At 36.7% G+C, this 22,162-nt stretch overlaps 2 protein-coding genes across 15 annotated transcripts in view; one reads left to right on the top strand and one right to left on the bottom strand.

Moving 5' to 3' along the window:
- Window positions 1–9,024, bottom strand: part of KIF18A (kinesin family member 18A) — a 79,990-nt gene extending 70,966 nt beyond the window's left edge. The window contains exons 1-2 of one of the 3 annotated variants that reach the window (XM_067749548.1): window positions 8,670–9,024; window positions 5,958–6,009 (exon numbers count right to left, since the gene is read on the bottom strand). The gene's annotated coding sequence lies outside the window, so the exon portion shown is untranslated. The remainder of the gene's footprint in view (window positions 1–5,957; window positions 6,010–8,669) is intronic. The other 2 variants (XM_067749547.1, XM_067749549.1) reach the window with 2 other exon arrangements.
- METTL15 (methyltransferase 15, mitochondrial 12S rRNA N4-cytidine) overlaps window positions 8,790–22,162 on the top strand; it is a 382,575-nt gene continuing 369,202 nt past the window's right edge. For 4 of the 12 annotated variants that reach the window (XM_067749558.1, XM_067749559.1, XM_067749560.1 and 1 more), the window contains exons 1-2: window positions 10,885–11,080; window positions 14,084–14,361. In XM_067749558.1, the coding sequence (XP_067605659.1) occupies window positions 14,101–14,361 (261 nt within the window). In that variant the 5' untranslated portion in view covers window positions 10,885–11,080; window positions 14,084–14,100. Of the gene's footprint in view, window positions 8,936–10,880; window positions 11,081–13,146; window positions 13,196–14,083; window positions 14,362–22,162 lie in introns of those variants that run through there. The other 8 variants (XR_010946103.1, XM_067749550.1, XM_067749554.1 and 5 more) reach the window with 7 other exon arrangements.

Raw genomic sequence — 22,162 nt, 5'->3', positions numbered from 1 at the left:
AAGGTGTTAATTTTGTTCCACTCATCTGGTAAATGTTACTGGAAATCCTTGGTTCAAAACCCTCCAGTGGTTATCTTATTCAGAGTTGAAGTTCTGTTAATGGCCTACATTTTTCACCTCATGTCCTATTGCTTTCTTCTTCGCTCACTCTATTCCAGCTAACACACCAAGCACCCCAATCCTGATCTTTCTGCTAGCCATTCTCTCTATCATAAAGTGCTTTCCTCAATAACTACATGACTAACTCCTTCACTTCCTTCAAGTCCTGGCTTAAATGTTGCCCCTTCTGCCCACCCTTATTAATATTGCCAACCCAATTCCTAATCGCCCTTATACTGTTCTATTTTTCCCAAAGCACTTACCACCTCCTAACAAAATAGGTAATTTTTACTTATTTAGCATGTTTGTTGTCTACTTTCTCTCTTCTAGTTAAACTATAAGCCCTTTAAGGGCATTTTTTTTTTAATCTGTTTTGCTTATCAATGCTTTCCAAGCCTAAAACAGTGCCTGGCACATGGTAGATACTATAAATACTTGATGACTAAATAAATTAGTGAATACTAAAAGGCTTTCTTTTTTTTTCTTGGTCTTAACTTTTTGATCCTAGATTATTTTCTGGATAGTTGAGATTCCTAAATTGTTGGATCTTTATTAGTTTATCCTTACTTTTCTTGTTTTTATGTGAGGTAGTCATATAGTCAGACCATACTTTTTGAACCTGCTGTCACTGATGTACCTTAAACTTACATCATTATAGAGCAGAGACTAGGATCTATATTCAGAGATTAGGATCTCTGAATACACAGTTGGGGGAATATACTATCTCTGTCACCTTCATACCTGGGCTAGCTAACTGACACATCCCTGGAACTATTTTTAACCCTATGGGTCTCTGAGATACAGGCAGAGATAAGCCTGGTTGTGTCAATTTCCACTGCCAAGAGATTTGTCGCCAAGATCACTTTTATTAAAAATAGCTCATAAGCCAAAGCTCTCCCTTCATTACCTTAATATGATTCTGAGATCCTTTCTTGTCCATTCCTGTGATCCAAACTAAAATAGTATCAGAGTCCTTGTGAAAAATCAAACCTAGCTTTTTGGGGAGCCCATACCTGTGATTTTATATGGTTTAGCTACAAAGTTTGAGTTGAAGTGGAAGCCCAGGGACTGACTAATATTTCAGAGATTTATCAAGTTTTTGTATGTGAGTGTCATTTAATATTTTGTATTGTGACATAATCTGATTACTTTCACTGCTGACATACTTTAGGAAATAGAAACTAGTGGGGCCATTGAAGTAATGTAGACAAGAGATGATGCTGTCAACTCAGAACAGGGTGGTGGTCAGATTTTGGATGTATGCTAAAGGTAAAGACAAAAGAATTTCCTGATAGATAGATGTGGGGAATGAGGGAAATGATTCAAGAATAACTCCAAAGTTCTTGGCCTGAGTGTTGGAAGAATAGAGTAGCCATCAACTGAGATAGAAATATCTGAGGGTAGAGCAGGTTTTGGGGGGAAGATCAGGAGTTCATTCTGGATATCTTGAATTTGAGATTTTTTTTTTTTTTTTGCGGTACACGGGCCTCTCACTGTCGTGGCCTCTCCCGTTGAAGAGCACAGGCTCCGGACGCGCAAGCTCAGCGGCCATGGCTCACGGGCCCAGCCGCTCCGCGGTATGTGGGATCTTCCCGGACCGGGGCACAAACCCACGTCCCCTGAATCGGCAGGCGGACTCTCAACCACTACACCACCAGGGAAGCCCGAATTTGAGAATTTTAATCAACATCGGGTGGAGATGTCAAGGCAGCTGAAAGCTAACTTACGAAAGTAAACGCTGTCCTCAGAGTCTTAATGCCATTTGAAGCTTTTCAAAGTTTTTAAAGCTTAACGTTGTATTAAGATTTAGGGGGAACTTTTAAATCAATTGTGCTAAATACTGCTGATAGGTTAAGTACTTACTAAGAAGTAATCAGGGGATTTGGCAACATGGAGACAAACAAGAGCAATTTGGGGGGAATGGAATGGTAGGACAAAGGCCTGAATAGAAGAAGACTCAGATAGCAAATATAGGAAGTACTACTGCAAAAGTAAGCAAAGAAATGGTGTGGGTGGAGGGGGAAAGGGTTAAAAGAAGACATTTTGTTTGTTTCCTAAAGTGGAAGAAATAACAACAATGATAAAGCTAAAATATGTCGTAAAATCATATACTTTTGGAAAGAATTCGAATAAGGCCAAAGCAATCTAAAAGCAAAAGACACTGGACACAGCACCCCCTTTTCAGGACTCTGTTCTTCCCCAGAATTGGAACACTGAAGAGGAAAGGATGGTCATTTGGATTCTAACAGTGAGGTCCCACGTGAATTGCTACTCAGCTCTTTCTTAACCCTTGAGTTTCTGTCTAGCCAACCCCCACAGAGTACCTATACCCCACTTCTGTGACCTTGGACAAGTTACTCAGCCTCACTGAGTCTCAGGTTTCTCATTTGTATAAAAGGAATAATACCTAATAGCTGTTATGAAGGCTGAAGGAGATAACAATTATTAAGTGTATGAAGGCATTCAATAAATGCTCATTCTCTTCCTTATCTGCCCCCTTCCTGCCCCTTCTTCCCAAAGATACTGGTCCATCTTTTTAGTGTTTCCCAATGAGCTTATCACTGGCACTTTGGGTAGGACAATTCGTCCTTATTCGGAACTGTCCCAGGTATTAGAGGACGTTTAGCATTTCTGATCCCTGTCTATTAAAGGCTAGTAGAGTGTCACATTCTTTGTATTACCAAAAACTAACCTCTATACACTTTTCTAAAAGCTTTTAGAAATGTTCAACAAATGCCTTGATTTTAATGGATACACTTTTTTTTCAATGATAGATAAAATACACACAAATGAAATGGTTAAAAAAACATATATAAAACATCAGGTGATTATTTCAAAACAGATCTTAGGGGACCTCCCTGGTGATCCAGTGGTAGAATCCGCCTCCCAATGCAGGGGATGAAGGTTTGATCCCTGGCTGGGGAACTAAGATCCCACATGTCATGGGGCAACTAAGCCTGTGCGCCACAACTACTGAGCCCGTGCGCCACAACTACTGAGCCCTTGCACCACAACTGGAGGGCCTGCGTGCCACAACTACAGAGGCGACTCACTCTGGAGCCCGTGTGCCACAACTAGAGAGAAGTCCACGTGCTGCAACAAAGAGCCTGTGCACCACAATGAAGGTCCCTCGTGCCACAACTAACACCCGACTCAGCCAAATAAATAAATAAATAAAAAACAAAAAACAAAACAGAGCTTGGAAGGTATCTCGTTAATTAATTAATCATTAATTAATAAAGTTAACTGTTAAAATCCCAGTTCTACTACTGTAGAACAGTGACAGTGGGTAAGTTACTTAACCCCCTTGTGGTTTAGTTTCCTCATCTGTAAAGTGAGATTAGTAATAATCCCTACCTCATGGAGTTCTTGAGAGGATTAGCACTTAGAACAATGCCTGGCACAGAGTATGCATTACAAGTGTTTGCTATTACTGCTATTATTGTTATTATTACATACAGCTTAGTGAGGAAACATTGATAAAATGACACAAATATGCAAAGTGTAACTGTGACAAGTGCTATAAGGTAAAGGTTAACTTTGCTACCTAAGACTATAATAGGAGATTGATATTCTTAGAAAGCTTCCTAGAGGAATGACTGGAACTGAGAGCTGAAGGATGGATAGTTATTAACCAGGTTAAAAAAAATTTCAGGAAAGAAAACTAGTTATGCATTCAATAAATATTATTGAGTGCCTTCTATGTGCTAGGCATTTTTCTGGGTCTTGGGATAGATAGGGTCAGAAGTGTATGTGTGGGCTTGTATTTTAGATGGGGTAGTTGTGAAAAGCTTGCCTAGTGGGGTAACTTTTTACAGAGACTGAAGTGAGGGACTGAGCAAGTAAGAGGCTCTCTGGGGTAAGAGTATTGCAGGCAGCAAGTCCAAAAGCCTGTGGTAGGAAACAGCTTGTGCAGAGGACAAAACTGGCTGCATGGTGAATTTGCTTAAATCTCATTTTGTTTAACAGTTTAGTTTTAGATGATTGTAATTCTATCTAGAGCATCTAAAGAGATGCTCAGTTTAGCTTTGTTCAGTCCTGACTGCAGCTGGAGAGAAAAGGGAAAGGAGAGGCCTATATTAAAAAGATTAAACTGGATAAAGGTGGGGCCGGATCTAGAAGATTTGAATGTCAGATTATAGAGCTCAGATTTGATTTTAAGTTAAGTGGGAATTACTGAATGTAAAAATTTGCTCAATTATGTTCAAATATACTGATGTCTTCAGGGATTAACAAGGTTGTTCTTACATTAAAACATGATGACTGCTTTCTTTTCTAACATGGCCAGGTAAGAGATGGACATCCAGTTGATTCTGAATAAGGCACACAGAAAGGATATCCTTAACCATTTTTACTAAGAAGTGGCAAAAGAAAAGCCTAAATATTGTTACCTGTGCAATACTGTGTTGATTCAAAAATTCTTTTCAGATGACCATTCAGAAGACAGTATCACAGACTATGATCAATTTTGTCATATCTACTCTTAAGTGGTATTTGTTGATAGAATCAAAAAAGCAAGCTGGTAGGATTTCATTGGTGGGACTAAAACATTAAGGATAAACACTTCTAATGCCATTTTCATTATAACAGAAAGGTATTTGTCTAGTCTAGAGAGAGTACAGTATGAAAGAGAGTAATGAAGGGCTTTAGTGGTAATCTATAAAATGACAGGGTTAGACTATATGATATCTAAAGTCCTTTTCTAGCTCTAAAGTTCATGATTATTGCATATGATTAGAAAAGTGTACTAGAAAGTGACAAAACATAACAACTAATAGGACTGTATGCTTCTACCTTTATATCCCTCCTTATCTCTTGTAGCGTACCTGGTATATAGTAAGTTCTCAAACATTTGATTAATGAATAAATTAATTAATAAGTTATAAAAAGTAGACATGGAATTCAAGAAAGCAATATATCCATTTAGAGTAGAGGTAAACATGTATACTTCTCTAAGAGAACCAACATTATCACAGTAGAGTACAATGGTTGGCAATAACAAGAAATTCCAGTGAGGACCCCGAGGCATCAAAAATAGTTAAATAATGTGCCCAATTTCTTTACAAAATTAGGAAAGCGAGATCATGTTTTATGTTAATCATTGAAGATGGTTAAAACACTATCACTTAACAAGGGTAACATTCAATTTTCTGGGAGATTGACTCACATAGAAAAGCTCATTCTTCTGTTATGTTTAATGAAGAGGTGTTAAAACTAATTCTCTTCAATTGTTGCAAGTGAATATGAACCAAGTGGAACAGGCAGGCCCTTATCTTATATCTAGGTACTGTTCTCCCTAGATAAAGTTTAAGCCAATTAAGTCAAAGATTATATGAAAGTATAATAAATTTTACTTAATTCATTGATTGTATGTACTGATACCTTCTTCAAAAGCAATCAGATCATGTTATGGACCTCATCTTGTTCTCCTGCTCCAATGATTTCCCAGCATAAGAATAAAATGGAAATTCCTTACCATGTTCTGTGGGTTCTACATCTGTGGGTTCCGTGGGTTCTACCTCTCCATCCCTGTCTCCAAATGTTATCCCACCTCTCAATTATTGTTTCAGTTACACTGTCCTTAGTGTTCCTTCAACACCTCAGTCTTGTTCTGGCCTCATGGCCTCTGCACCTTCTCTTCTCTTTGCCTGGAAAGCTCTGCCTTCAGATATTTGCAAATCTTAATATCTCAGCTCATCATTCAGGTCTCTGTTCATATGTCACTTCACAGAGGCTTTCCCTATAGATTCCATTCAAAACTGTATCACCGTGCCCTTGCCTGCTGTATTTTTCTTCCTAGCATCTAGACTACTTGGAAAATATATTATTATTTGGTTACATAGTTATTGCTTATTTACCTTCTAAAGTGTAAGCACTATGAGAGTGTGGACTTTATCTGCACTCCAGAACCTAGAAGAGGGTTTGTCAAATATTTAGGATTTATTACATACTTGTTGAATAACTGAATGAAATAATGCAAAGTTTTAAGATATGTGTGCAAAAAACAAGTGCAGAATAGTGGACCTGGCATTCAAACATTTGTATTTTCAAAAGATATATACATATTTGTACATGCATGGGCTCTCTCAGGAAGAGAACAGAGGAAATTGATAATACCAGTTGCTTGATGATGGAAAAATATGAGGGTCTGGGTGACAGGCAGGCTTACTTTCTACTTTATATCCTTTTGTATTATTTGGATTTTAAACAAGTCTAGGTATTTTTATTTCAAAAACAAAGCAAAACAAAACAAGATTAAAATTTACCTTAAACACAAACTTTCATTTAGTAACAATTATGGAATACTTTCTCCTGAGCTCTTATTCTACAAATACAAATGTGCTAAGCAATTTACATACTTCTCATTTAATCCCTGTAACAATCCTATGACATAGGTATTATTATCATACCTATTTTATATAGAGAGAAACTGTAGTATAGACAGATTAAGTTAACTGGCTAAGTCACACTATTGGAAGCACAAAACATAGAATTTGAACTCAGACTGACTGAATCTAAAGCTCAAGTATTTAATCATCACTCTCCATGATGTAAATATATAACCCCCAGAAATTTTCTGATAGAAGTTAAACTATTTGCCTACCTTTGATAGAAAACCTCAGGGCCTAGTATTGGGGCTCCTGAATGAATGTTGAAATAAAACTGAAAATTCATGATTTCTCTGTGCTTACTGGATAACACACACAGTTACCTATTCTCAGAAAATATGCTATTAATTGAGAACTCTTACATTAGGTAGATATGGTGATAATTAGTAATAATGAACAACGATGATCATTTGGGCACACTCTATATGCCAGGCATTATGGTAAACATTTGACATTCAACATCTCATTCAATCCTTAAAAAGATAAAGTAGACTCTATTATTGTCTCCATTTTACAAAAACAGAGACTTAGCTTTAGGCTAAGGAATCTTTCCAAGATGACAAGAGAGAGTAAGTGAGAAGCCAGAATGCCAATCCAGGTCCAAATCCAAAGTCCATGTTCTTAACAACTCTGGTCTATTGGAATCAAAACAGAAGGCTTTCAAACAATGGAACAGAAAGGTCATAAAAATTTTCTTGAATGTGTGGAGTAACACAGTTATAAATGATTTCTTAAATACAAATTCAAATCTGAATTAGATTCAGATTCAATAAACATTTGTTAGGACCAGGAACTATCCTCCACTCTATCATGTATAGTCTCTATGCAACTTAAACCTCTAATTGGAAATAACTTGAGTGTTAGAGCCACTGCTTCTATTCACCTGTAAGCATCAAGGAAGAACGAAAATTTCAAGTGGGGGAAAGGGCAGCACTGACATCTGGGCTATTTTTTCCTCCTAGTTTTCAGAGTTCATAGCATAAAAGTCATTTTATTGTGTACTTAATTGATTCAAGGTATATTTATAGTGGGACAAGATACATATTTGAAATGAAAATTTTGTGTATTTGTAAATACTTATTTAGTAACAGAAGAGGAGACAATTACTACCGTTAAAGGCAGATAACCTTTGTGTACCGAAATACACAATTCTTACAAAATAGTAGAAACTTAATAACAAGCAGTATCTAGCCTTTGGATCTTACATTCTCCCACAACAAAGTTCATAAATACCTCCCAAAATCCAAGGCGGGGGGTGGGGGCGCTGACTGTGGTAGAATAACACTATCAACTAAAACCTGTAGAATGCCTAACACATTCTACCCGATAATAGTTAGTAACCTAAACTATACGTTATACAGCACAATTATTCAATTCTGGTCAAATAATCTCATAGAGTAAACAGCAGTCAGCCTTGACTTCTCTGAAACTGAGTGCCTAATGAGCACTCCTCAAGGCGAACGAATCTCGCAGAAACTACGAACAGACGGTAGAACTGATTCTCAGTGCTTTAAGTCCCTTTCATTTGCAGAGCACTTTGTCAACCAGTATCTCTTCCATAGCTCATCTGATCCCCAGCAATCCCGTTAGTCAGTGCTGGCAGGTCTTATTCTGATGCTACATTTGGGGTCTGGGAAGCTTCCCAAATGACCTTTGCCAGGTTAACGCAGAACCTCGCTGGACAAAAAGGTTACAAGCTGGTGAAACAAGGCTCCTCTTGATAGTTAAGCCCAGAGTTACATTTACATCTGTGTCTGAAACAAAACACTCTGAATTTGAAGTCCGGAAGGAACTTTACACTGTAAGGTGCCAGACAGTTAAAAGTGTTCTGCCAAAGTCTGGGAAAGGGGCCAAGAGGCCCTTTAAAACTTCCGACTTCCTGAGAATTTCAGGCAGGAGATCCCTGACCTTCCTGCTGAGCAGTCGAGGTCTCCCGATCAGGCAGAGCCATATTCTAGTGGGTTCTCGAGTTCCTTCTTCCTTTCACTTTCTCCACTGGGACCCTAACCAGGCCCACCCCCGTCCTCACCCCCACCGCCCCACCTAACGCTTCCGTATTTGTCAACAAGCCCACTTGGTCCTCTATCCCTGAGGCGGCGGGACCCCTCCGCTTCCTGCGAGACGGGTCATCCGAAAAAACGTCCCCGAGACGAGAGTTTTCTTCTCTTGCCTTTAACTCACCTCAGACCCAGGAGAGGTTACGGAGACGCTTCACTTCATTCTCCGCCTCTCGGCGATTCAAATTCAGCCACGAGATTCAAACCCAAGCCTGCTTTCTCAGCGCCTCGTTTCATTGGCTGCCGTCTTCGTGACGTCATCACGCCGGACGTGGCCGTGGCGCGCTGCAGTTTGGCGCCCGGCGTCTCAGCGGCCCCTTGCAGTGGAAGCTACCTTGCTCCGTGTCACCGTGGCAACTCGCACGGCAGTTTCCGGAGGCGTTGGCCGAGGTGGGCGGGGCTAGGCCGGAGCTGCCACCTGGGATCTTCAGGCAGCCTTCAGACCGTGGGCGCGGGCTCCGGTCCCAGGGTTCTGGGTGTGAGTGAGACGGGTGCGGACAGGGGTTGGCGGTGCTCTCTGCTAGGGGGAGAGGCGGAGCCTGTTGGGTGTGGATTAATGGGTTCTGGGTATTTGTTTTCTCCTTTTCTCTATTGAGTAGTGAGGCCTCCAAGACACAGGTCCCATAATCTGGAAGGTATAGGGACATGTTCTCTCCAACCACTTTCAGTTGGACCGAACTGGGGTCAATTCGCCTCAGTTAATTGAAAGTTCAGGACTTTGGTTTGAGGCCCCAGGCTTCATTTCTCAGGAACCCCAGACCTACTCCCTTAGTGCTGACTCTGAAACTATTTGTTGTATGGCTGTTTTTTACATTTCTTTCTAATGATGGCATTATAAAATAAATTCATTTAAATTTATTGGCTTAGTTCATTATTGGATGCAATGGGCTTTTAAGCCTGGGTTGTAGGTAGTATTTTAGAATGTACACTTTAAAAAGAAAAAAATACCTGGAAATAAATGGGAAATGTGTTCGCTAAGAGAATTCATCTTTTATTTATCAGGATATTTTTAATAGTATGATCTGAATTTTATTGTTCTTTATGTTACTATTGTTGTATCCATTCGTTCAGCAGTTATTGATTGTAGATTTTAAGGACATAATAGCACACAATTGAGTCAAAATCCCTGCGCTCTCAGAGCTTATGCTCTAGTGATTCAGCATCACCATATATACAGGATGGCACAACACCAAATGCAGAGTATTATAAGTGAAACAATGTAGGGGAAACGCTCATATTATAAACATTTATTTCCTATTGAAAATCAGAAACACTATGTATTGTATATGATACATATTATAAGATTCTTTCTGAACACTGGATAGAGCATCAGTAAAGCTACTAATTGCTGGCTGTATTACATATATCTTAGCTAATGAGACAGTGATTTGTATGGTGCTGGGTTTGGTAATAAAATTGAGAAGCCTTTTAATTTTATTTCAATATGCACTCACTCTATAGTACTTTACCTTTGATGTCCTGGACATTTATTAATTTTATATATGTTATCTGGTCACTTAATTTTCAAAACAGTCCATGAGATGTAGATACTATTCATTTTACCGAAGAGAAAACTGAAGTTTTCAGAAAATCTCTAAAGGAAAATATTTCTGTTGAAGGGTACAACCCAGCGAACTCGGAATGGAGTCATTTGTTTCTGAAGTACTTTCTAGATTAAGTGATATTAAGATGCTATCTTAATGTAGTCTGAAAATAGGCATATATTACCAATTTCTTGTAAATGTGCACTGATCATTGGTGAATAAGTAGAAGTGTTTAAATTTCGTCGTTTTTGATACCCACATTGTATAAGGTGGACTAGTCTCACAGGTGTTTCCACACCTAATCTAAATGCTTATTTTACATTTAACTTTAAATTCTGCCTTACACTTGCCATTTAACAGTGTTCAGATTTTGAAGTCCATATTTTTAAGGAATTGTAGATTTACTATGCCAGCTGGCTTCTCTTTAGTTTGGCAAGACATTAAGGCGTACAACAGAAAGGACAAGAAATTGGCGTATTTTGTATCGAAACGAAGGGAAAAGAACCAAAACTTTCCAAACACGTAGTGCTAAGGAGACAGAAATTCCCACCTTTTGTTAGAAATTAGAGTATACTAACTGCCATGTTATTTAAAACATAGAAATTTAACATAGATTCAGAGTAAACTGAAAAGAGTGGAGAGAAAGATAAAATGGAAAGTGAGATTTGAAGTTTCATTAGACATTAAAAAAAAAAAAAGTAAAAGTGAATTTCAACCTGGTAATGCTAGGGACTTAAATCCCGCACCTCCCCCAGGAGCACCATTTGGAACCCCGAGCTCCTGGGGCCCTTTGGCAGCTGGGGCCTGGAAGCAGCGGAACCAAAGGCAGACGGTCCTCTGTTGCTGGGGCGGACGTGGGCCCAATCTGTCCGTTCTCGCAAGTTTCCCCCAGGGCTGGGACTTGTGCGGGAGGCAAATTCAGGTTCTCTGTCACCGTAGTGGTCGTCGCAGGCCCGAATTAGAGGCCAACTGAGAAATCTTCGTGCCTCAGGTGAGGAGAAGGTAGCCGAGTCCCGGGAGCTCTTTTGGAGCCCCCCCCCCCCACCTTTGGGGGAACTTCTAGGGGTTGCCGGATTCACCCAGCACAGAGGAAACTCGCGCCTCTGCTCTCCCGCTTCCTCTCAACACTCATTCGTCCTGAGTTCAGAAGTTTCTAAACAGTTTCCCTTGTCAGAGTGTGATCCTTACGCAGAAGAATGGATTCTAACTTTTTCTTTAGGACCTCTTTCACTTTCTCTGTGTTCGGGTGCCAGCCTCCAGGTCGAATTTTTGGCCTTAGGAATTAAATTTCCGAAGGGTTTTCTCTGCAGGGGGAGCTGACTGCAATGACGGTAATTGGTAGCTCCGTTGAGCAAGTAGTTTTCAAAGGTATCGCTCACCTTTGTGTTCCCACATTTAAAAGAGTAACCTGGCTAATTCCGTGGTCTCAGTTTAAATTGAATTTTGCTGGCAGAGAAAAGTTAAATGGCTTGCCTAGGAAACCACAGAGTTGGCTGTAGAGTTTAGGTTTCCTGATATCCTGCTTCTTTTCTGTGAACAGAGGGAAGTTAAACTATCTTAAATCGTCTAGGGGGGCTAGTTCTTAGTGGACTGTGGAAATGCTCTGGGTTATCTGGTGGGATATGGGGCTGCAGAAGAGAGGGAAGGAACTCTCTTTAGAATTTGCCCCCTTCCATTTTTAGGGAGGTATTCAAAGACACAACCAAAAAGGAAGATTAATTATTGAGTCCTTTTCTCCGTGTTTACCCACATTAGTAGCCAATTAGTGTATACTAAAATCTAGAGGCTTTGTACCTTGAATATATTTGAGTAAATACAAAGAAATTGAATGCAGAAGAAAATTAAGCGTTGTTGAAAGAAGCATTTTTTTCTACCCTATTTGCTTTTTCCTGTGTGGTTCTGATTCTGATATTGGAGTTGATGGGCTTTTTATTTGTTTGTTTGCTTGTTTTTTTAAAAAAATCAAAATCTGAACATACAGTATAGATTGTTTACATATATTGGATAGGCAAAAGAATCGAATAAGTTATTGGTTGTATTGTTTAAATACTCCATATTCCACTATTTAGGGCTGTACGTCGTTCTTGTGTCCTCTGTTGGGTGCCCCACAGTATACTGTATTTCCAAGTGGAGTAGGACCAAGCAATAACATATTGGCTCCTTAGAAAAAATGAATCTAATTCATGGAATACTACAAATACCTAGTCATAGTGTAATCAAAGTGTACCATTCAATTACATAAGTGTATCAAATAGAGCCAGTGGACTGTGTTTATAGCATATAGGTTAAGAGAAAAAGTTCTGGGGATAGAATGCTGATGTTACAGTTCTAGCTTTATGGCTCTCCAGCTTTGTGACTTTTCAGCAAATTACTTTTCTGTTTTCCTCATCTGCAACATGGAAATAATAATAGTACCTACCTTTAAGAGTTGGGGTAAGGATTGAATGAGTTTGTACATGTAGTGTGCTTAGAATAGTAAGTGGTACTTAGTAAGTGCTCAATAAATGTTAGCTTTTATTTTGAAATATGTTAGAAATGCTAAGTTAGAGCATAGCTTTTATTTTGAAATATGTTAGAAATGCTAAGTTATTAGAGCATAGTTTGGCTTACTTTTGTAAACTTTCTGGAAAACATAAGGCATAATTCATAATTTGGCTAGTTTGTTATTGCTGAGCATCCAAAATCTTACTTAAAACACTCATTAAAAATTTTTTTTTGCCATATTTTTTCTGTGTCAGATTTACAACATAATTCTGTGAATTACGTCTTTGGTATCCTCAAGGTTACATCTTACTGATATTATATTGATATAATATCAAATATGTATTTTTATTTATTTTCCAGTCATTACATGTGATTGACTTTTCAACATTATTCTTCATTTTCTAATGCAAAAGGAAGGGAAGGCATATTTAATCAAGATTTATGTTTCTTAAATATTTTGAGAATGTGGTTTTTGGTAGGGTCAGTGAGACAAGTAAAATTTTCTAAAGCAAGGTTAATTCTATAGAATCTGGAATTTATCCATCCATTCTTTTATATTTTTATTTTTTCCAGAAAACACGTATTAAGCGCCTAGTGTGCGTCTGATTTCGTGGATATAAAGGTGTGGTTCTTACTTTTAAATAACTCATAATCCATGAGGAAGGAAAAGAGTAGTGTTAAATTGTTATTTACTTTAATAATATCAAAAATGTTGCTTGCATCCAAATGGGTAAAGAACGTAATGTTTTCAAAAGGTATTCTGTTAATACATTTCATAAATTACTTTTTTCCTCTCCATTTTAAAGAATTACAGATTACAGAATAGAATGGAGCAAGTAAGAGAAAGCGAAGGAATGTATCAGTTATTTACTTGCTTTTTTGGGGGCATGGGGCAGGGAGCAGATAATTAAAGTGATATGAAGTGCCAAAGTGTGTTCAGTGGAGTGTTTATAAAGTTATAGTTTAAAATGATATGTATTTCACTGATATAAGCCATGGTGAGATGATTTCTTCAGAGCATATCCATGACAAATCTGTAAGATTTTCATAGACTGATAACCTTTTCTTTTTGGTTGTACATGCATAGTCTTTTTTCAGGGACAATTTTTCAAACAAAGTTAAATTGAAAATGAAGATTTAGCATTATGAGAAAAACAATTAGAAGACCTTGAAATCAAAGACCATGTGAACCTAAAATAAAATAATGTTTTTAATCCCTTTCAGAAAAACGATGACTGATTAATCGATATTCACATCTCTGATGGTTAAAACATTAATGGTCTCAGAGCTTATCAGGCCCACATTAAAAATTGTATTTTCAGATAGTTTCTGGGGTTCTCTTGGGTTCCTCGCTTTGCATAAGGAGGGTAGTTACCTTCACTTGTCTGAGATGATGAGTTTTACATATTTTTCCTGTGTTAAATATTTCATACTAATTTGCTTTCCCCCAAGTATTATAACATTCTTTTGAAAAAAGCCAACAATCATGATATTTAAATTTTTTTTCTAGATTTGTTGATCTACAGAATGCTTCAATACCCATATTTTTGTAGAATCTATAAAAAATTTCTTTTGTGCTGGTTGGAATCTGGCATATTTAATTTGGGTGTCTGGCCAAAAAAAATACATGCTACAGCAGAAAGATATAATGAATATGAAGCCCAGGAGCAAACAGATCAAACTGGAGCTCAGGAGTTACAAGGCAGAGATTCTGAAGTGATGACTAAATTACATATTCCAGTGATGGTGGATGAAGTTGTTCGTTGTTTGGCACCACAGAAAAGGCAGGTAAGTTGGTTAGTTTTATATTTTTAACACTTTTTAACTGAGATATGATTCACTTGATAATCACAATTTTAAGGTGTACAATTCAGTGTTTTTTAGTATATTCACGAGCTTATGCAATTATCACCACTGTCTAATGCAAGAACATTTTTATCATCTCAGTAGGAAACCCCATACCCATTAGCATTCACTCCCCATTGACCCCCTTCTTGCCCCTGACAACCACTAATCTATTTTTTGTCTATATGGATTTGTCTAATCTGGACATTTCATATCAATGAACTCATACAATATGCGGTCTTTTCCACCTGCCTTCTTTTACTTAGCATGTTTTCAGTATTTATCCACATTTTAGCGTTTGTCGGTACTTCATTTCTTTTTATTCCTGAATCATTCCGTTGTATGGATACGACTTTTATTTTTTTAATCCATTCATCAATTGATGAGATTTATGTTTCCACGTTTGGACTACTCTGAGTAATGCTGCTATGAACATCATGTACAATTTTTTGTGTGGACATGTATTCAGTTCTCTTGGGCATGTATCTAGGAGTGGAATTACTGGGTCATATGGTAACTTTTTGCCTAACTTTTTGAGAATCTGCTAAGCTGTTTTCCAGAGTTGATTAGTTTTGTCAAATAACAGTTTTAAAAGGAAAAGAACATTATTCCAGCTATGTAGTTAGGGTATGAAAACTGAATTCTAGTATAGCTTCTTGAGAATTTTTGTATCTTTTTAGGAATGACTGGAGACAAAGATAAAAATCTGAATTCCTGTCCCCTGTTTTCTTAGGCTTAGTTTTCAGCTACCTTTCTGTCTTACTGAGAGTTCTCCAGAGATATAGGACCAACAGAATATGTGTGTGTGTCTGCATGTGTGTGTGTGGTGGTGGGGTGTATGGTGTATGTGTGTATAAAGAGAGAGAGAAAGAGAGATTGTTTGATTGATTTTAAGGAATTAACTCACATGATTATAGAGGGTTGGTAAATTCAGAATCTGCACAGTAGGCTGGTAGGCCGGAGACCCAGGTAAGATTTCCAGGTTGAGTCCAAAGGCAGTTGGCTGGCAGAATTCCTCCTTGTGCCAGGGAGGTCAGTGTTTGTTCTATTAAGGCTTTCTAGTGATTAGATGAGACCCACCCATTATATGGAGGGTAATCTGCTTTACTCAGTCCAGCAATTTAAATGTTAATTCTTATCTAAAAATACCTTCACAGAAACATCCAGAGTAACGTATGACCAAATATCTGGGCACTATGGCTCAGCCAAGTTGACATATAAAATTATCCATCATACTTGCCTTATTTATAGTGTTGCTAACAGGATTGTATAAGGTCTTAGGTATGAAAATCTTTAAAATCTATAAAAAGTTCACAAAAATGTTAGGTGATACAATATCCAAAAAGAAAAAACTAGTCTTTCTGAAAATTAATCACATTTACCAAAGGAAAAGAAATCTTTATCATTGTAAATTTTCATTAAATGTCTGTTTATAATTTTATGCTGATAGTAATTAGCATACTGACTTCCAAACTATGATCTCTTATTCTAGAAGCTACTATTATTACCTAAATCAGTTATATTCATTTTAAAAGCCATTCTTTGTTTCTTTTCCCAACATATAGTGGCTTAGTAGTTAAGAGCAAAAATTCTATAACAAGACTGTGTAGGTTTGAACCCATTGTCTAGTACGCATGTGTGTGTGAACACATACACACAACTCTTAAAAAGCCATCAGTGATAGGACGTAGGTTGCTTTATCATAAAAAATATTCTGTTTACCTTGTCCTCAGGCAGTATATATATAATGAAATAAACCCAGTATTCTTTTTCTTTTTTTTTTTTTTTTGTGGTACGCGGGCCTCTCACTGTTGTGGCCTCTCCTGTTGCGGAGCACAGGCTCCGGACGCACAGGCTCAGCGGCCATGGCTCATGGGCCTAGCCACTCGGGATCTTCCCAGACCGGGGCACGAACCCGTGTCCCCTGCATCAGCAGGCGGACTCTCAACCACTGCACCACCAGGGAAGCCCCAAACCCAGTATTCTTAAATGAGATTATGTGTTTAAAGTATCTGGCTAAATGCTGTCACATAGTAGGGACTCCAAAATATACATGAAAATGTAAGTTAAAAAATTAAATTGGATAAAACTTCCTGTTAAGTATGACTTCATCAAAATGAAATTCTCTTCATTTCCTTTAAAGATCCATAAGGCAAGGATAGTTATTAAAACTCATACCAAAATGTGAGTTTTAAAATGTATGTATAAATATATATATTTGAGATATATATGAGAGGGGAGGGGCAGTTAGTAAAAATGTGAAACTGGATTTGATGGCTTGAATTTGATCTCTGGAACCAGAAACCAAATTCATTGTATAAATTTGCTGAACCCTAGTAGCAAAAACCAAATGTTTATTTTGCAATAACCCATGAAGTAGAAAAACAACCAAACAAAAACAAACCTGGCTAAGTCTCCTCCTAATTCAGTACTGGATCTGCCTTTTTTTTAAAAACCAAGTGGGATAAAATTAGGCGATTCTACAACTTGACCTACCCTGCTGTTTCATTCTGTTCAAGTTCGTGACAATTGTAATGTTGGTTTATTTTGACATTTCCATTGTTCTGATTTGAGTTGGGTTTTCTAGTAACTTTTTATAGAAAGTTTAATTTTATGAATGTTATTTATGAGAAATTTAATGTGAGGTACACTTATAGAGACAATGTTATTTCTTACCATTTCTGCTGTCTGGCAGACAGCTTTATTCACTATTCCCTTAATCTTCAAGTAATAAAGAACTACTGACAGTCCTTGGACAGGAAAGGTCTTCATTTCTTCCAGAACCCATTATTTGCTGCTTTTCTTCCTGAGCCTTTTCTCCAAAATCACTTTCCTTTGAACTATGAGTCATACATTCACCTGTATCAATCACCTACTTAATTACTGTTTTTCACATCACCTTCAATGATAAATTTACAAATGAAACTTTGATCATAACAGGAACTTTAAATATAGTTTTGAGTGAGGCCTCGGTCATTTGATAATTATTTCCTTTTCTTTAATATTTAAAAGATGCTTACTTAAAGAAAATAATTGATTGTGGTAATTTCTTCTGCATCATAGCCAATTCACTACACATTAACTTAGTTTTGCAAATACATGCAAAATATTTATGAGTTTGAATTAAAAGAATAAAATTCCTCTTCCTCTTCCTTGGGAGGTACAGAAGGAATTAAATAAATTATAATTCTTCTCCTTGCCCCATTTTCATTATTTCATAGTCTCGGTGAATAATTTTTGTAAGAAAGTATTACTTGTTCTAAAGACATTTTTCTTGCTCCTGAGGATGTTTTAGTGTAGGCTACCTTGGTCAATTTTTTATTCCTTATTTCTGAAAGCTGGAGAAAATATGCATGATCCTGTCTAGTTGAAAATGATAGCAGTTTGAAGGATATAGGAGTCTTGGTATTCTTGGTATTCTTTGCCCAGTAGTATTGCTAATGTAGCTTGGTGCCTTAGAGTTTCTATAGGAGTGATAAGTTATGAGGGACATGATGGTCATGCAAGGACTAGTACCAGTACCAGTACCAGTACTAGTACCAGTAGATGTGTAATTTCATATAAGTAACTTATCATGCCTCTGCCTCAGATTTCTCATCTGTAAAATGAAGAAATACAACCTATCTCATATGGTCATTGTAAGGGTAAATCGCTTAGAATGATATATTCTGAGTAGTATGAGCTCAATAAACATTATCTGATACTATTATGGGGATTAGGAAGGTCAGCATTGGTAGCTAGATACAATAAAATTCAGGAGAAAAATGCCAGGAGGCAGCAAAGGTGGAAATAAATGTTCCAGCAAAGGTGGAACCAACATGTTTGGAACTGAAAAAGTACCGTTTCTTTTGCCTGAACCATTCTTCACATCTTGAGTTAAATTTCACTTTCTCAGGGAAGCTTTTCTGGAGCCTACAGAGGAGGGCGGTCTCCTGATTAGTACATTCATGGAGTTATATACTTTTCTTTCATAGCACTTATAATAATTTATAATTATAATTTTTTAATGAGATTATTTATTCAGTGGACATCTCTCCTAGCAGACTGCCCTCCATGAAAGTCATGGACATCTTTATCTTGTCTACCATTGTATCATAATATCTTCAGGGCCTAGCATAAGGACTGTAACATGGTGGCTTTGTAATGATTTTTAAGGGAATGAATAAAAGTCAGAGTAAACTGGAGGACAGATGTGAGGCACAGATAAAAGGAATGTCCCTCGGGTACTATGGTAGCTTCTCAGGCTCAAGACTTATATGATTCCAGCCTCAGTGTGGCAGGCCCAGTCTGATGAAGTAACTGGAGAAATCTGGGGAAGGAACAGATATGAGGACTGAGAAAATGAGTTGGTACCTAACTGATGCAAAATAGATTATGATAAATGTCAGGCTAAGGTTATACGGTTGGGTTTCTAAATATTCAAAATAAGTATTTAATCTATTTTGATAGTCTAACATTTAACATTAATTTCATCATTACTTGATTTACCAAAGCTGTCGTGGTACAAGATATGATAATTTTCTTTCTAAAAAACGCCCTATGCTCTATATAATGGATTTTTCTTAACATCAGTTGCAGTATTTCACTTGTTTTACTTTAAATCCTTTATAATCTTTAAACAGAGAGTGAACATCAAAGAGAAAATCCTGGGACTATAGGTTTACTGTCTTTAAATATTAAAGGCTGATTGATAACAGAAAGGAGGAGTTTATTTTGTTTAACCTCAAATTATTGAAAAAGTTAGGAACTTTTATATGAGACAGGACCTGTACTATATAGCACATGTAGGGAGATGCATTATTTTCCTAAAGAAAGAACTATTAAATTTCAGATAGAATGGACTGTGTCAAGATGCAGTGTCCTCTCCTTTATTTTTTAACATATAACTTTCTTGGAAGCAAATTTTTATTTTACACTTCTTTCTACCATTGTTTATTTGAAAAATGTTTCTGTTTTAAAGCATTGTGTAGCTAGTTAAGTGACCTATGTATCAAAATACCTTCAGGAATGTGATATTTCCAGTGTTGTACTGGTAAATATGTAACACCTGGTGTGTGGATCAGGGTGGGGTACGGATTTAAAAAAAACCAAAAACCTTGATTTATTTTGTTTGCAGATTCCCATTAAATACAAATTCCTACCATGCACATTTCAAGCTACTAATCTGGTGTCACTGAATGTAGCATTAGGAAGAAATATGTACAGTTGGCTCCCTCTAGCTAGTGTGAATAACACTGGATAGGACCCTCATGGTTGTTGCCATTAGATATCTGTAGATTATATAATGGCAAAAATTTTTGCCTGACAATTCTGAAAATTAGTACAGTCTGTAAATTTTCCCCTTAGTTTGACATTCCCTCGTTAAGACTTATATTTTATGTTTCTCCTGGAAGGTACCATGGTGTAGCCATAGAATACTGTTCTCATCTACTTTTTAACAGTGGTATTCTTTTTTTCTCTCTCTAATAAACAATCCATCCCAAATATAAAACAGGTTAAAAATGGTATTGTATAGTATGAATTTGTTTATGTAATTTACTTGTTATCAAGTCCATTATGCATTATGTAACAGTGAGACATTTTGTTGGGTGCAAAAACTTTGAAATCAACATCAGTGTCTTTTTTTTTTTTGCACAATTTGGATTCACACAGGTAAATAAATAATAAAAATGTAACTGTTTTGTAAACAGTTTTCCTGGAATCTCAGGAAAACTGAGATTAATTAAAATTCTAAGAGAATTTTAATTAAATCAAAAAGGCCATTTTAGTAAAAAAATATTAATTAAAGGTTCAGTACAGCAATAAGATAAAGCAATTATAAATATTTATGCACCTAATGTCAGACCATCAAAATAAATGAAGCAAAAACTGACAGAATTGAAGGGAGAAAGAGACAGTGCTACAATAATAGTTAGAGACTTCAATGCCCCACTCACAATAGTCTATAGAACAAGCAGACAGAATATAAATAAGGAAATAGAGGACTTAACACAATAAACCAACTAGATCTAACATTTACAGAACACTCTACCCAACATCAACAGCATACACGTCTCAAGTGCACATGGGATATTTTCCAGGATAAACCATATGTTAAGCTATAAATTCAGTCTCATAGATTTTAAAAGACAGATATCATTTAAAGTATCTTCTCCAGTAGCAATGGGATGAAGTTAGAAATCAATAACAGAACAAAATCTGGAAAATTCATGAATTTGTGGAAATTAAACAACCCACTCTTAAACAACCAATGGATCAAAGAAATCACAAGGGAAATTAGAAAATACTTAGAGATGAATGAAAACAAAAACACAATATACCAGAACTGAAGGCACACAGTAAAAGAAGTGCTAAGGGAGAAATTTATAACTATAAATGCTTAGATTAAAAAAAACAAGAAAGTTCTCAAATCAGCAACCTAGCTTTACAACTTAAGCAACTAGGAAAAGAAGAATAATGAAACCCAAAGAAAAACAATGAAGAAAATCAGTGGAACCAAATTGAAGGGACCAACAAAGTTGACAATCTTAGCTGGAAGGTCTAAGAGAAAAAGAGAGAAGACTCAAATTACTAAACTGAAAATGGGGACATAACCACCAGTTCTACAAAAATAGAAAGGATTATATAAGAGTACTATGAACAGTTGTATGCCAACAAATTGGATAACCTAGATTAATTGGATAAATTCCTAGAAACCACAGAAGCTACCAAGACTAAATCATGAAGAAATAGAAAACCTGAATAGACCTATAACTAGTAAGGGGATTGAATCAGTAATCAAAAAATCTCTTGACAAAGGAAAGCCCCAGACCTGATGGCTTCACTGGTGAATTCTACTAAACATTCAAAGAAGAATTAATATTAACCCTTCTCAGACTTTTCTAAAAAACTGAAGAGGAGGAGATACTTTCTAACTCATCCTATGCGGCCAGCATTTTCTTGATACCAAAGCTGGACAAAGACACTACAAGAAAAGAAAACTACAGACCAATATCCCTTATAAACACTGACACAAAAATCCTCAATAAATACTAGCAAACAGAATTCAGCATCACACTGATAGAATTATACAGCATGACCAAGTAGGATTTATTCCTGGAATGCAAGGATGGTTCAACATACAAAAATCGATTGGTGTAATATGCCACATCAACAAAATGAAGGGAAAAAAAATGTAATCATCTTAATCAGTGCAGAAAAAACGTTTTACAAAATTTAACACCTTTTCATGATAAAAACACTCAACAAACTAGAATAGAAGGAAACTACCTCAACCTAATAAAAGCCTTACATGGAAAAACCCACAGTAAATATCATACTCTGTGAAAGACTGAAAGTGTTTTCCCTAAGATCAGGAACAAGGCAGTGATGCCCACTTTCACCAGTTCTGTTCAACATACTACTAGAAGTTCTAACTGGAGCAGTTAGTCAAGAAAAAGAAGAAAAAGGCATCCATATTGGAAAGGAAGAAGTAATATTATCTGTGCAGATGATATGATCTTATATGTAGAAAACCCTATAGATCCCATACACAAACCCAAACCAAAACAAAACCTGAAGAACTTATAAATAAATTCAGTAAAGTAGCAGGATACAAAGGCAGCACACAAAAATCACTATACATGAACAATCAACAATCTGAAAAGAAAATTATGATATAGTTCCATTTACAATAGCATTGAAAAGAATAAAATGCTTAGGAATAAACTTAAGCAAGGAGTTGAAAGACTTGTACAATGAAATC

This window comes from Pseudorca crassidens, chromosome 9, assembly GCF_039906515.1.
Source record: "Pseudorca crassidens isolate mPseCra1 chromosome 9, mPseCra1.hap1, whole genome shotgun sequence".
NCBI lineage: Eukaryota > Metazoa > Chordata > Mammalia > Artiodactyla > Delphinidae > Pseudorca > Pseudorca crassidens.
This window is presented reverse-complemented; position numbering and strand designations above follow the sequence as displayed.